Source organism: Crotalus tigris, unplaced genomic scaffold, assembly GCF_016545835.1.
Source record: "Crotalus tigris isolate CLP2741 ecotype Arizona unplaced genomic scaffold, ASM1654583v1 scf7180000024293.1627790, whole genome shotgun sequence".
Classification (NCBI taxonomy): domain Eukaryota; kingdom Metazoa; phylum Chordata; class Lepidosauria; order Squamata; family Viperidae; genus Crotalus; species Crotalus tigris.
In genome coordinates this window covers 903711-917704 of record NW_024100466.1, presented here as the reverse complement: position 1 = coordinate 917704, position 13994 = coordinate 903711, and the positions used below count along the sequence as shown (strand labels likewise).

At 44.9% G+C, this 13994-nt stretch overlaps 1 protein-coding gene across 2 annotated transcripts; it reads right to left on the bottom strand.

The window, feature by feature from the left end:
* Positions 1–1369: 1369 nt before the first annotated feature.
* On the bottom strand, positions 1370–13448 carry LOC120299373 (tetraspanin-15-like). 2 transcript variants are annotated; one of them, XM_039324167.1, is made up of 9 exons: positions 13149–13448; positions 7799–7984; positions 7544–7618; positions 6974–7069; positions 4501–4614; positions 3654–3707; positions 2984–3100; positions 2539–2766; positions 1370–1834 (listed from the first exon to the last, which is right to left on the bottom strand). In XM_039324167.1, the coding sequence occupies exons 1-9, from the start codon at positions 13242–13244 to the stop codon at positions 1694–1696; spliced, it is 1107 nt and encodes a 368-aa protein (XP_039180101.1). In that variant the 5' UTR covers positions 13245–13448; the 3' UTR covers positions 1370–1693. The 2 variants fall into 2 exon arrangements, with proteins under 2 accessions (XP_039180101.1, XP_039180102.1); XM_039324168.1 differs by having other exon boundaries at positions 2984–3091; positions 13149–13444.
* Between the last annotated feature and the right edge of the window lie 546 nt (positions 13449–13994).

Here is a 13994-nt window from a genome sequence, read left to right as displayed (position 1 = left end):
GCTGTCTAGACTCTTTTTAAAAATCTCCAGTGATTTCTGGGGGCAAGCTATTCCACTGGTTAATTGTCCTCACTGTCAGGATATGTCTCCATTTTGTAGTATGGTGACCAAAATTGGTTGCAGTATTCCAGGTGTGGTCTTACTAGGGTTTTTAAACCGGTACTAATACTTCATGTGATCTTGATTCTATGCCTCTGTTTATACAACCCAGGATTGTATTAGCTTTTTTGGCTGCTGCCGCACACTGCTGGCTCATAGTCAAGTGATTGTCCACTAGGACTTTAAGGTCCCTCTCATAGTTGCTGTTTTTGAGCCAGGTCTCACCTAATCTGTACTTATATCTTTTATTTTTCCTGCCTAAATGTAAAATTTTGCTTTTCTCTACATTAAAATTCATTTTGTTGGATAGGGCCCATTGTTCAAGTCTATCAAAATCTTTTTGGATTCTGAGTTTGTCTTCTGGGGTGTTGGATACTCCTGCCAGTTTTGTGTCATCTGCAAATTTGATGAGTTCCCCTTCAATTCCTTCATCTAAGTCGTTTATGAAGATATTGAAGAGAACTGGGCCTAAGACAAGGCCTTGTAGTACCCCAATGCTTACCTCTTTCCATGTGGATGTAGTACCATTGAGGACTACTCGTTGAGTACGGTTTGTCAGCCAGCTACATAACCATGTGGTGGTGATGTTGTCTATCCCACATTTTTTCTAGCTTACCAAGAAGTAGGTTGTGGTCTACTTTGTCGAATGCCTTACTGAAATCTAAGTACACTATGTCCATAGTGTTTCTCTGGTCTAGATGGTCCTCAACTTATAACAGTTCATTTAGTGACTGTTTGAAGTTACAACGGCACTGAACAAAGTGACTTATGACCGTTTCTCGCATACTTACGACTGTTGTAGCATGTGATCAAAATCCAGGCGCATGGCAACTGGTTCATAGTAATGACAGTCGCAGCATCCCAGGGTCGTGAGATCTCTTTTGCGACCTTCTGACGAGCAAAGTCAATGGGGAAGCCAGATTCACTTCAACAACTATGTTACTCACTTAACAACTGCTGTAATTCACTTAATTATGGCAAGGAAGGGCATAAAATGGGGCAAAATCACAACTGTCTTGCTTAGCAACAGAAATTTTGGGCTCAGTTGTGGTCGTAAGTTGAGGACTACTAGAACAGACTGTTTCCCAGTTTCTTACCCGGTGCCTTAACTAGCACACCATTTGATGGGCTCTCTTGATACACTCGGGACTATTTTCCACACATGGGATGACGTGAACTGTGGTCCGTGAGGGTGTCTATCCACTTATTGGTAAATCTCTGTGGATGCAAAAGAGACTGTGTTTGCTGCCAAAGATTAACACAACTCCAATCCATGTCCAACCATTTATTTATTTAATCAATCAATTGATCAGTCAAAATCGATCATAGCCGCTACACTATCAAGGTATCCGGATTACAAATCGGGGCTTATACAAATCATGAAAAACAGAAGCAAAGAATATATACAGCAAAATTCAAAAGCAGCATGACTAGAAAAGAACAAGATTTTACAAGAGTTTCTGTACCTCGTCAATACAGGCCTTTTTTCAAAATGAGTGCATTTCCTAAGGAAGATATTTATTTAACAGCCCATGTTGCTGTGAGATTTTCACTAATGCAGAAGGCACCTCCTTTTCAGGCCTTCTGCTCCTGCTCAGTAAAGGTAACACACTTTATCCTCTAATAACAGTTCATTGTAGATCCTTTGCTTGTCCACAACAGGGTCACTAAGGTGCATCTGATTGGTGACAGGATGCCACATCGTGGCCCAAGTCCACCATCGCATGTAAACACTCTGGGAGAGAGCCAGAATAAAGGTTAGTTTTCAAAGGGTCAAACAATGTGGGATTGGCACATCTGTGGATGTTTTGCAATCTTTCAGATGGAAACATAAGATTTATTTTATTTTGGACATCCACATATATCATTACCTGTATGCCAATTCCTTGCTTTTCATGGTCATCCTCAGAATTTTTTATGGTGATATTAGTACTACAGTCTGTAAAATGGAAAGAACTGGATATGTCTGCATTACAAGATTCTTGACTGGTTGGGTTTTTGTAGTGAAGAAACTGCTTTAAAGTCATCAAGAGACTTTTTTTTAATTAAAGCACTAATTAAATTTGAAACGAATGCAAAAAATTGGACCATCTACTAGCTAATATGTAGAAAAATGCAGGGGTAATATTTTAACGATCTGGTGTACAAAAGTTCTTTTTTCTACTAAATTTCTAAAATGTAAAAACTATAAAACGAAAAAACTTCTACATTTCAGGGTTTTGTTTTTTTTAAATAAAAAAGGTATTAAAAGTTAAGAGTCTCAAAACTGGAAAAAACCTACTTGAATTTTAAACTCAACCTAGTATGCAAAAAAAATTATTGAGTAGTTGTGTACATTTCAGAAGGCAAAGCACAATGCCCACAAATCTCTTTGCTTGGCAGGCTGGCATTGACTAGTCTCTCTGAAATGGGCACTGCGGCCACCTAACGGCTTCATACTTGGCCGTGGCTAATGGCAGTCTCCACCTCGTTCCCATCGTCTTTGTCACAGACTGGGATGTAACCGCCTTCTCGAGGCAAACACCAGCACCAGCCGGCCCCCGTGAGGTCCAGAGTAGCAAAATTGAAGTTGCTCCAGTCTAGTTGCCTGAAGTCCACGGTGTCCATTTGGGAATGAATCTCATTGAGCTTTTGCCAATGTAGCCAGGCCATCACCAAGCCAAAGACCTGCAAGAAGACAGGGGAGACCTGTTAAAGGACCTCTTAGAATATGGCCATCCTGTCCTATGGGTTGGCTGGAATTACTGGGGTCTTCGCCAATCAACTGCAACACCAAACCAGAATGGGAGGATTAGGCTCTGGCATTTCTTGGGTTCTGCTGCCTTTTCATGGGCAAAATGCAGCCCCCCCTAAACAACCTTCAGAGAACAAAATGGATCTTTACCTGAGGGAGGAGCAAAGAGCAAACAATCGCTAAAGTAGCTTCAAAATTGTCTTTGAACCAAAAGCTCACTGCATGGATGCAGCCACGTACGTAGATGGTGTTCACCAACTCCAGTCGCCACAAAAAGAATAAATTGCTAATTAATGACATGATACCGCTCATCCTGGCACAAGTCATTGGCATTTAGAACTCCAGTCATACATTCTGCTCTTACATTTGACTGATGGAAATTTTAAAGAATTTTAAAGAATTTGCACTTTCTGACCAACAACAGGGAATATGGGATGAAGCATTCATTGGCAGGTTATCAGTTTGTTTTAAAGTTCCAACGCTTACCCTTTTCTCCAAAAGGAAGGAGGAAAAATCCATCACACCATTAAAAGGGTGAGTGAGACTGCTTCTATAGGTGGTGAGCGGCTCAGAAAATCTGGCACCGGACTGACTCTTGCCCAAGGCCTGCCATCTCTGGGCGTACCCCTCAGGCTTTTGGATCTTCAGCCTCAGGCGCCATCCTAAGCCAGGGCAGTTCTGCTCTATGGGGAGCTCAGCAGCAACACTCCCAAAGCATCTGTTTCTTTCTTTATATATATCACACTTCATAACCACCCATCTCCCTGCCTGCCCACTCCTGTTTGGCATTCAACTCAGCCCAATGAACTTCAGTTGCTACCTCTTGATTTAGTGTCTGGTATCCACACAGAGTGTTGATGACTTCTCCGGGAGCCTGCAAAGACAAAAAGAAGAGTGTTTAATAACAGCACATGGAAAGTGGTTCTTGCCCTTTTAGCAACACTTCAAAAATAATTTGTCACTCCCTCTTTCTGGAATATTTTCCCAGTTCCTAGTCTAAAGAGCCAGTTGGATGTAGTGGTTTAAGATCCTGGGCTAAAGTCAACATGAACTCATAGAGCAAAATGGACATCGCCAACAAATTCGGGGTGCTTGGGTATGGTTAGGAGGGCACTGACATTTCTAGCCTGCCCTATCTTTGTTTCCTGGTAAAATACATGGGAAAATCCCATTAGAGGAAAATTCCACTTAGGGTTAGGTCACCATGAACTCATAGAGCAAAATGGACATCGCCAACAAATTCGGAGTGCTTGGGAATGGTTAGGAGGGCACTGACTTTTCTAGCCTGCCCTATCTATGTTTCCTGGTAAAATACATGGGAAAATCCCATTGGAGGAAAATTCCACTTAGGGTTAAAGTTAGATCACCATGAACTCATAGAGCAAAATGGACATCGCCAACAAATTCGGGGTGCTTGGGTATGGTTAGGAGGGCACTGACATTTCTAGCCTGCCCTATCTTTGTTTCCTGGTAAAATACATGGGAAAATCCCATTGGAGGAAAATTCCACTTAGGGTTAGGGTTAGGTCACCATGAACTCCTAGAGCAAAATGGACATCGCCAACAAACTCCGAGTGCTTGGATATGGTTAGGAGGGCACTGACCTTTCTAGCCTGCCCTATCTATGATTCCTGGTGGAATACATGGGCAAGCCTCTTCCCCCTCACCTTCCTAATACAGCACGTGTAGGGCACTCCACAGGCCAGAGGGCCACTGCCATTGCATGAATGGTATGGATTCACATGCCAGTCACTGAATTCATCACCTCCACAGCAGGAAAACTGCAAGACAAAGAGAAGAGCTTAATGCATAGCTTCATCTTTCAATCATTAAAATAAAACAATGAGGTAATTCCAGGAAGTTCCAGAACAGAGGCCTTTAGTCTTCAAAGAGACTGGCCTGCTTTAAGCACACAAGAATATTTATCTGAAGAGACCGATGCTCACTTTGTAAAGCTGAAGGAAAACATTTGGTATAGCAGTTGCTGCTTTACCCAGGGAAAGATGGAACTGTGGCCATCTCTGCTTAACAGGCAACGCTTCTTCCTTCTGTTCTACAAATGTCTGTGCTGCTCCTTGGGATTCTTCTAATGCATGTGACGTGTTGCGATGTATTGCGACTCCTTTGCCATTGCTGGCAATGGGGTGGGCGCTGTTTTGCTAGGATGGATCCAGCCCATGCGCCGGCAGTTTGACACCCCTGTTCTAATGGATCAAGGGTGAGTGAGTGGAAGAGGATCTTCCAGTGGCTGAATCTTTTACATGTTCATGCTGAAATGCCAAGTGACAGAAATGGGAGGCCACTTTCAACAGAATCATCAGGAGACTGGAATGAATTTGTTTGGGGCAAAACCTTGTCTGAGGCCAGAGCAGTCTAGCTGGGATTTTAGCAAGACCTCCTCACCTCCCTCTGAGAGTGGGATGAAATAGCCAAGTGGCAGCAGACACCTGCAATTCCTATTGAACCCATGGCAGAAGGTTTGTTTTCCTCAAGTTTCAAATTGAAACTTTCCTGCTGGTCACTGTCAAATAGAGAACAGTTCTAACAACAGCTTTCTGCCAAAAAAAAAAAAAAAAAAGCCGTAACAGAGATAAAAAGAAGCTGGATATGACAAAAATGCTCTGGACTAAGAAAGAACACTTACACTTTCTACCCATCAGTGTAGATGAGTCAAATTCTTAAGAGCATATATTAAAAATGAAAATGAAAACATTAAAAATGTTCTTGGAAGCCTTTGAAAAAGTGCTTTTTAATCTACAAGATTTCTTTGAAAATTTGGATAAAAAGCCTAATGAAGCAATAGTAATAATATATCAACCTAAAGAGGACATTATACAGGCAGCAGCAGAATCAGATTTGCAATTGGATGGATTGGAAATTGATTTGTTGCTGACAAGAGTTGGAGGAGAAGGAATTTTGCTGGAAAATTACAGATTTGGCAGAGAAAGCTGAAGACCAATGGATCCAAAAAATTTAGAGATGACAGAATGGTGTGATGAACTGGACTTACTTAAGAAAATTTATGGACTTTTTGAACAATAAATATTCTGGAGATATCTACAACAGAGAGCTATGATTCTGGGGAATGAAATTCAATTATATGGAAAGACCTTTTTAAGGACAAGTTTTATTATTAAGAATCAATCAAAGATATTTGATCCTGGACAGACCAGGGACAATGACCATAATGGTTAAGATTGAAATTTAAACTGAAGCCATTGCAGACATTCTGTGAGTAAAACACAATAGTGGATCATTAACAGACATTTTGAAGTTAGTTTCTGTTGCTGGGTTGTTTCATTTTACAGTAGATAAATTATAGGTCAAATTGTTTGGGTAAATAGAATCGTAGAAAGATATATTATAGATCTGTTTCACAAAGGGGGAAAACTACTAACGTTGTAATATATTTAGCAGTATTCAATTAAGGGGGACAATATATTTTCTTCTTTTTTAATTAATCCACTTGTTTTTGTTTTTTTGTTCTTGGTTGTTTTTTGTGAATTTGTATTTTAACTTTTGAATACAAAAATGAAAACAAAATAAAACTAAAATAAATAATAAAAGGCATAAACTTTGTGAAGTACAGCTCACTTCATCAAATACGTCATGCATCACAAAAGTATATGCCTTTTAATATAATTTGTTAGACTGAAAAGGTGCCACTCGGGTCCTCCTGATTTTGGCCTATTACAGACCAACATGGCTCTCCTGCAGGATCTACTAGGAGAAGTGGCCAGATCTCTGAATAACTAGGGAGAGTCCTGGGGACATTCCCCACTTCAGATGTTGTTCCCCAAGAATTCTGTTTCGCCTTCAAGCTTAAGAAATTATCCTGTTTGCCAAGAGGCCACCCGGAGTCCCAGATGAATGGGAGAATCCAACGAAGGAGAATATTTTTAGCTCAGGGTTGAAACAGGGGATTCTTGGTGCTCTCCGAACTTGGTTGCCTCCTTGCAGATGTTTCATTGCCCAAACTCGGTAACATCGTCAGTGCCAGAATGGGAAAATCTATCCCAGATTGGACACATATTATTTAGCAGAACAAGGCATTCTGGATCGGTCTAGCGCCCTTTAACCTTTCTCCAATATTACTTTTGTTATAGCAAAATGACAGTTGACCCAAAAATACAGCGTTACCTTTTGCTGAACATAATCCAAAATATTTTTGAAATCCAAGTCGTCATAATAGTGCCTTATTCCATCCTGAATGCTGGAATGGAACATTGCATTCATCTGCAAGAAAACGATATTGATGTCAGGCTGATTGGTCTGTAGTTTCTTGAATCTGGTCCCCCCCCCCTTTTTTTGGAAGATGGGAACCACATAAGCTCTTTTCCAGCACCTGTGTAGTTCCCTGATGCTCCAGGATCTTTGAAATCTCTGGTTCAGTGATTCAGAGATCACATCTGACAGCTCCTTCAGGATTCTGGGATGTAATCCATCTGGTCCTGGCAACTGGAACTCATCTAGAGCAAACCGGTATTCTCTTGCCACTTTTCTGCCTATTTTGACTTGTGTTCCTAATCTGTCTTTTACGGTTCCACTACCGTTGGGCTATTTTTTCCTTTTTGTGTAAAGGCAGATGCAAAGAACTAATGACGCCCCCCCCCCAATAATAATAAAGTTGGAAGGGACTTTGGAGGTTATCTAGTCCAATCCCTGCTTAGGCAGGAAACCCTATACCAGTGACTGATCCAGAGAGCTTACCTGCTTCTCGAAGGTGATTTCGACCAGCAGCAGCAGCAACTCAGTGAAGAAAATGGCCAAGAGGACCCAGAAGAACTAGGCAAGAGAGACAGAAAGGTGGGAGGGAACCAAGAGTCATTAAAACAGGATTCTTTAGCATTGCTGTGGCATTAGAACAACGTTGATCACCTTCCTAAAATACAGACAAGTTGCAGAAAGAACTTTTTGCTACATCCAATGGCAGGAGATGCCACGGGTTGTGGAAAAGTGCCTTACGGTTTTCAGCAGCATCCGGTTGTCTCGGAGGGAGCCCACCATGCCAATAAAAGAAACAGCAAAGATTGTGAGGCCCAGGAGGATGAGAATGACTGCTGGGGCGAGGAACAACCCTTCCAGGGTCCGGTGCTTCTGTCTTTCTACTTCGGCATAAATGCCCACACAGAAGATGAAAAGGCCGATCATCTGCAGAGGAGCGGAAGGAAAAGCAACTTAGACCCTCCCCGCCAAGCCCCATTTCAAAGCCAAGTCCCTGGGCCTCCAGCCAGCAAACAGAGCTGGTGGGGAGATGGCCAGGAAGGGTCTGCAGAGGTGACCTGTCAACTTTCTTGATCCAGCTCTTCTATTGGTAACCCCAGAAAAAAAATCTTCCAACATAAAAACATATTTCACAACTTAAAATTAATACATGAATGTCAGACCAAAGGGCTATAGATCTGCATGTATTTATATCTTCCATAATTTATCGTGATGAGCTATAGATGGCTGATTGCTGTTTTCATTATTAAAATATTTTATAAAGTTATTCCATACAGTAAAAGCACTTGTCTCCTTTATTTTTTCACTTGATTTCAATTTACATATGTAAATTGCACTGTATCAAACCAATTTTTATTAGATGCCTACTCTAGATGTTTCCAATATTTTACTAATATAGCAGATGATCACATGATCTTGGGGATGCTATGAGGTCGTAAGTGTGAAAAACAGTTGTCACCTTTTTTTCAATGCCGTTGTAATTTTGAACAATTACTCAAGGAATGGTGGTAAATTGAGGGCAATCTGTACTTGTCAGTTCAGTCAAGGTGTGTTTCATTCCCACAGTACCTCCCTGTGGGTGAGATACGTAACACATCCCCTCTTATTATGTCCTGTCCACCCTCTCTAGGCAGCTCTTGCGCATGAACTCAGCTCCAGGAGTCTCTGCAGCAAAATTAGACCCCTGCTGAACATCCACCCCTCAGGTCTCATTCAAGCTCATTCAGGTCAAACTTTTGAGAAGTGCGATGCTATCTGAATTCAGCAGCAATACTTTAATTACTCAAGAAGATTTTAAAGGGCATTATTATTAAATTCAGCCTTCATGTCAGTTGCAGGTTTCCCGCCCCATCAAAGTTTAAGTTTCAGTGAATTCTGTCAATGAACAGAAGGAGACACAACCTCTGCATGGGAGAAAAGGTAAACACAACTTCTTTCTGCAAGTGTGAACACTCTCTTTCCGGTTGAGTGAAGCTCTTGGCAGTTTCAAAACAAAAAAGTAACAAACATGGCGAGTGCAGAAATTTTGCCACCTTTTTAATATCTCCTCTGACAAGAAAAATTGTCTCCAAACATTTGCTGTCTCACTTAAGAGCCTGGTGAGATTTTTTTTTCTCAATTTTTCACACAGAACTATTCAGATCAGAAATATCCTTAGGTCTCATTGCAGGCACCACGTTTGTTTGCTCTTATTTTATTCTGTAAATAAAATAGCACTGGATCAACAGGAAGGTGCCCAAATTTGGTACCACACAGAGGTGGTGTCAGCTTCTATTCAACTAGGGATTCATTGAAACATATGATTTGGCTCAACTTTAGGTGTAACTGTACAGTTTGATTTCCATGGGCCCAGCTGGTGGTTTCCTACCCTTTCTGGCCTTTGCAGAATAGCATGATGGGTGGATTTGTGTACATGCATGCACACAAATCCATCCATCATGCTATTCTGCAAAGGCCAGAAAGGGTAGGAAACCACCAGCTGGGCCCATGGAAATCAAACTGGGAGGAAGCTGAGAGTAGGTGAACCAGCCAGGTAGAGGAAGGAGATGGTTTATTGAGTGGAGAAGCAGCGGCCAAACAGAAAAGCTTCCAGCAGCAAAAGCAATTCAGGCTGGATCACGTCTTGTGGCTCTAGGAAAAGGAAACCAAAACACCAGGAGAACAAGAAGGAAGACGTCTCCACTGGCTTCTGCAGGACGGGGACGGGTCAAATATGCATGAGGGAAAGCATCTCTCCCATGATGACCACCAGAAGACTTTGGACAATGTGGCAACGGAGACGTTCATCCATGTCCAGGAAGTCAAGATCTGCTCTTGTCCCAGAAAACAACTCTCAAAGAAACCAACTGGTGCCACAGATTAGATGCTGATTTAATGCTAGCTCTTGGAGAAGAAACCCCCCCCCCACTCTGCATGTACGATGGGCACACTAGCCTTGGGAAGAGAAGCTTCTTTCCTCCTTAGGGAAGGCCTCTTCTTCAGGGAGGCCTTCAAACATTTATCTTCCCAGAGCTTTGAGGTGGTTGTGCCTGGCAGGGAGGGGGCAGGAAATGCCTTGGTAAACAAATGTCAGTCACCTTCTAATCCACCACCACAGCAAGGCTGCCAGAGCTCTCCATCTTCACACAGCGGATCACAGGAAAGGACAGCAGTTTAATTCCGCTTTAAAGGTCAGTTATTTCAAACCAAGCAGCAGCAAGTGCCTTATTAAAAACAGCACCAGAGATCCTGTAAATGCCATCCGTCCCTCACAAGCCTTCTTCTGAAACAGCAGCAGCCAGGAGGGGGCATTCCCTCAGCCCCTCCAAACAAAGAAAACCATACAAATGCACGCATGGACACATTACAGATATAAAAGGGTATTAATTTTTGGAAAGAAGCCGAGAAAAAGAAGTGAAAAAGTCACAGAACCGTACAAAACTTTCCCCAAGTCTGACTTTCTGAATCTGCATTAATACCAGATTCAACTCTTCTGCTGCTCCCTTATTTGTTATTTTCATGGCTTTTTGAAAACAAAAATTTGCCTGCAAAGTGTGCAAACCACTTTGAGATTGAACCATTTCAAATGTGTAATGTCCTGATTTGAAATGGCCTCTTTTGATTATTTTGAAGTTTTCAAGCAAGAAACAGGTTTTTGAACTCAAGAGTTGATTTATGCGCAGAGCACTTCAACCTAATGAAAACTTGGGTCAAACATGAAACAAACATTTCAAAATTGAAATTGTTCAAATATGAAGGATTTGTGATGATTTGTTGGGTGTAACTGGAAACATCAATCAATTTCTTTTACATTTTAACCTTTTTATATAGCATTTCAAAATAAGGAAGCACCCTAACCCTTCCACAGGTTTCCAATTTTTTTCTAGCCCTTCCCACATCCACCTGTGACTGCAACCTGTCCAGTGTGGTGCAGCTGACCCAAGGGGAGCCCACTACAACAAGGGCACGATTTCAGGCCACCTTAAGAGTCTCCAATGTGGGGGTCAAGTGTTAGCAAAAGACAACACTAAGGGAGGAGCGGGAGGAAAGTCTTGTTAGTCTGTGGGAGCTGGCTAGTATCCCCTTTTCCAACTAACAAAATTGTAATAAGTTTCAATACAAGTTATTAGCTGGCCTAAACTCTGGTGAAGTACAGCTGATGTCACTGGATGCAGGGAATGGCTAAATTGAAGTAAGAATTTTGCCACTCCATGCAGCCAAAGAAATAGCCTGCAACTCAGAAAAGGCATAGATTCCAATAAAATGTGCAGACTGGAAAAGGGGATACCAGACTCCCTTTGATGTTTGACACAGACAGAAAGACAGCTATGGCAGCTTTCCATTCTCTTCCCTTGGAGGAATCCAGCTGCACCCTGTCTTGCACCTATTGCACCCTCTCAAACAACCTCAAGGATTTCAGTGCCTTTCCTTTCCCACTCTTGGGCTCTGCAATTGACACCAGAGCAAGACTCGGCTCCAGACCCTCACATGCTGTAGGAGATGCTGGGCAACAGGGATGGGGAGCCTCCGCAGTGGTTGCAGATGCTTCTCCAGGCTAGGAAGTATCTACTGGGCCATGAATGTCCGCTCTGTGCTACAGCCTTCAAGCAAAGCAGGTCTCCCTCCTGCCATCATTCTGCAAACTCCTATGACGCGCAACCCAACCTGGTTCCCTCCAAATGAATCAGACTCTTTGGGTGGGAAGGGACCTTGGAGCTGTTCTAGTCCAACCCCCTCAAGGCAGGTGTCTTATGCCATCCCAGTCAATTAATTATTTTTGAAAACCTCCAGGAATGGAGCATCCACAACACAGGAGGAAGATTAATTTTTCTCACTGTCAGAAACTTCCTTCTTATTTCTAAGCTGGATTTCTCTTTAACAAGCTTCCACCCACTGCTTTTTGTCCTGCCCTCTGGCGCTTTGGAGAATAGGTCACCCCCTCTCCTCTGAGGCAGTTCCTCAATATGGAAGATACTTATGTCCCTCCAATCGTCTTTGATAGGCTAGACATATTTGAATGAATGAATGAATGAATGAATGCACACATGCACGCACATGCAAATGTATACAGAAGCCGTTCCCAGATTTATCTCATTTGAAGCCCATCAGATAGGTTGAAGCTTGGCAGGGCTTTTCCAGCTGTTTCCTGAGAACATGAAGTGGTTTCATGAGAAAATGAGGGCAAAAAAGTAAATGTTTACTCAAATACAGCCAGTTTTCTCTCACTGCAGTTTTGCGCCTTGTTTAGGAGGTCTGGGATTTAAAAAAAAAACCTAATAGGCTGCCCCTTCCAAAAAAGCTTGGAAACCTCTGAACAAGACTCTGGAGGGCACATGGCCGGTTGAGGCTTATGGGCATTGCAGTAGAGGGTGCCCAGGTAGATGGTCACAACCAATTGTTTTTGCCTGACTAAAGAACCAATGCACAAAGGGGCTCTGAAAGGTAATTTTCTTGGTCGCTACATACCAAGGGCTTAACTTGCATTCCTGGGTAGCACTGGAGGGGGGACCAACCAGTTCAGATTTTTCAGAAACTGAAAAAAACATCCGGGAAGAATCCAAGTCGAGTCCTTTCTGTGCAGCGGCCAAGAAAACTGCCACTCAGAGCCCGCCGGGCAACCGAGCGGCGCTCGCGGTGCAGAGAGAAACGAGGGCGCGGCAGGCCCGGTTTCCCTGGCCACCGGGGAGTCTCCGGGGACGGGAAGGCCGTCGGGGTCTGGCTGGCCAGCGCCAGCTCGGAGAGTCCGCCCGCCAGGCCCTTCTCCCGGTCGGCCAGGCCAGGCGCGCGCCGCCGGCCTCGCTCCACCGGCACAGGCGCCGCGCCAAGCCCGGGGCGAGGGGAGGAAGGAGCGCGGCGGTTCGGCCAGCCAGGAAAAGGTGCGGGAAGCGGCCGCCGCCCGGTAACGGCCCCCGGGCCCACAACGCGGAGGCGGCGGCCCCCTCTGCCCGAGGGAGCCGGCGAGCGAGCGAACGAGCGAGGACTCAGGCGAGGCGGCTGCGGACCGGCCAGGAAAGAGCGCCGAGAGAGCGGCCGGCCGGGCTGCGTTGCTGCCGAGCCAAGCTCGCCCGGGGCGCCCGCTCCGCTCTGCTTGCCGGACGGGGAAGTGGCCTACCGAGAAGAGGGTGGAGGACGCCGAGAGCGCGAACTTGACGCAGTAGTAGTAGGGCAGCGAGTCCCGCCAGTCCGGCCCCGCGCCCGCGCCGCCCATGGCTCCGCAAGGCCGCCGAGACGCCGCGCCGCCGCCGCCGCCGCCAGGATAGCCGACCGGGCACCTGCGCGGGGAGGCGGCGGCAGCGGCGGCAGCAGCTGTGACCGCCGGGCGCGGCGCTTTCTCCGGGGGCCTCCGTCCACTTCCGCTCGGAAAGCGAAAGCCATTCAAGGAGCCCGGCCCAGGCCGCCTCGGGAGAGGGCGTGCTGGGAAGCCTCCCCGCCTTCGCTTCCCGAGGGGCGCTCCAAGGGCGGGTGGGGGGCTGCGCCTGGTTCCCGGGCGTTGGGACGCGGGGGGCCAACATCCGCCCGAGGCCCCCGCAGAGGCTTCGTGGCCAGACCCCGCCCCAGAAAATCCTGCCGGGGCCCTTTAAAATGGCATCGCCGGGGAGTATCAAGAGAGCCAGCAGCCTTGGGTCGGGAAAGGGTTGCCTCCTGCCCAAAGACAGGGCCAAGCTGCTGGGGCGATCTGCGGCTCCAAAGAAGATCTGGGCCAGTCACGTTTTCCTAAAAGATGCGAGTCCAGCCTCTGGTTGCGCAAACCTTCGTACAATTAGCTCCACTTCAACCGCTCTTTCTACCACTGGTACCACGCTTTTGTTAATCGGAATTAGAATCAGAATAGAGCTGGCTCTTCCAGATTCCGTTCTGTTCGTTCTAGACAAGTGGCTATCCAGTTTTCTTAAAAACCTCCATTGATGAAGCTCCCACAACTTCTGGAGGCAAGCTGTTCCACTGGTTAATTGTTCTC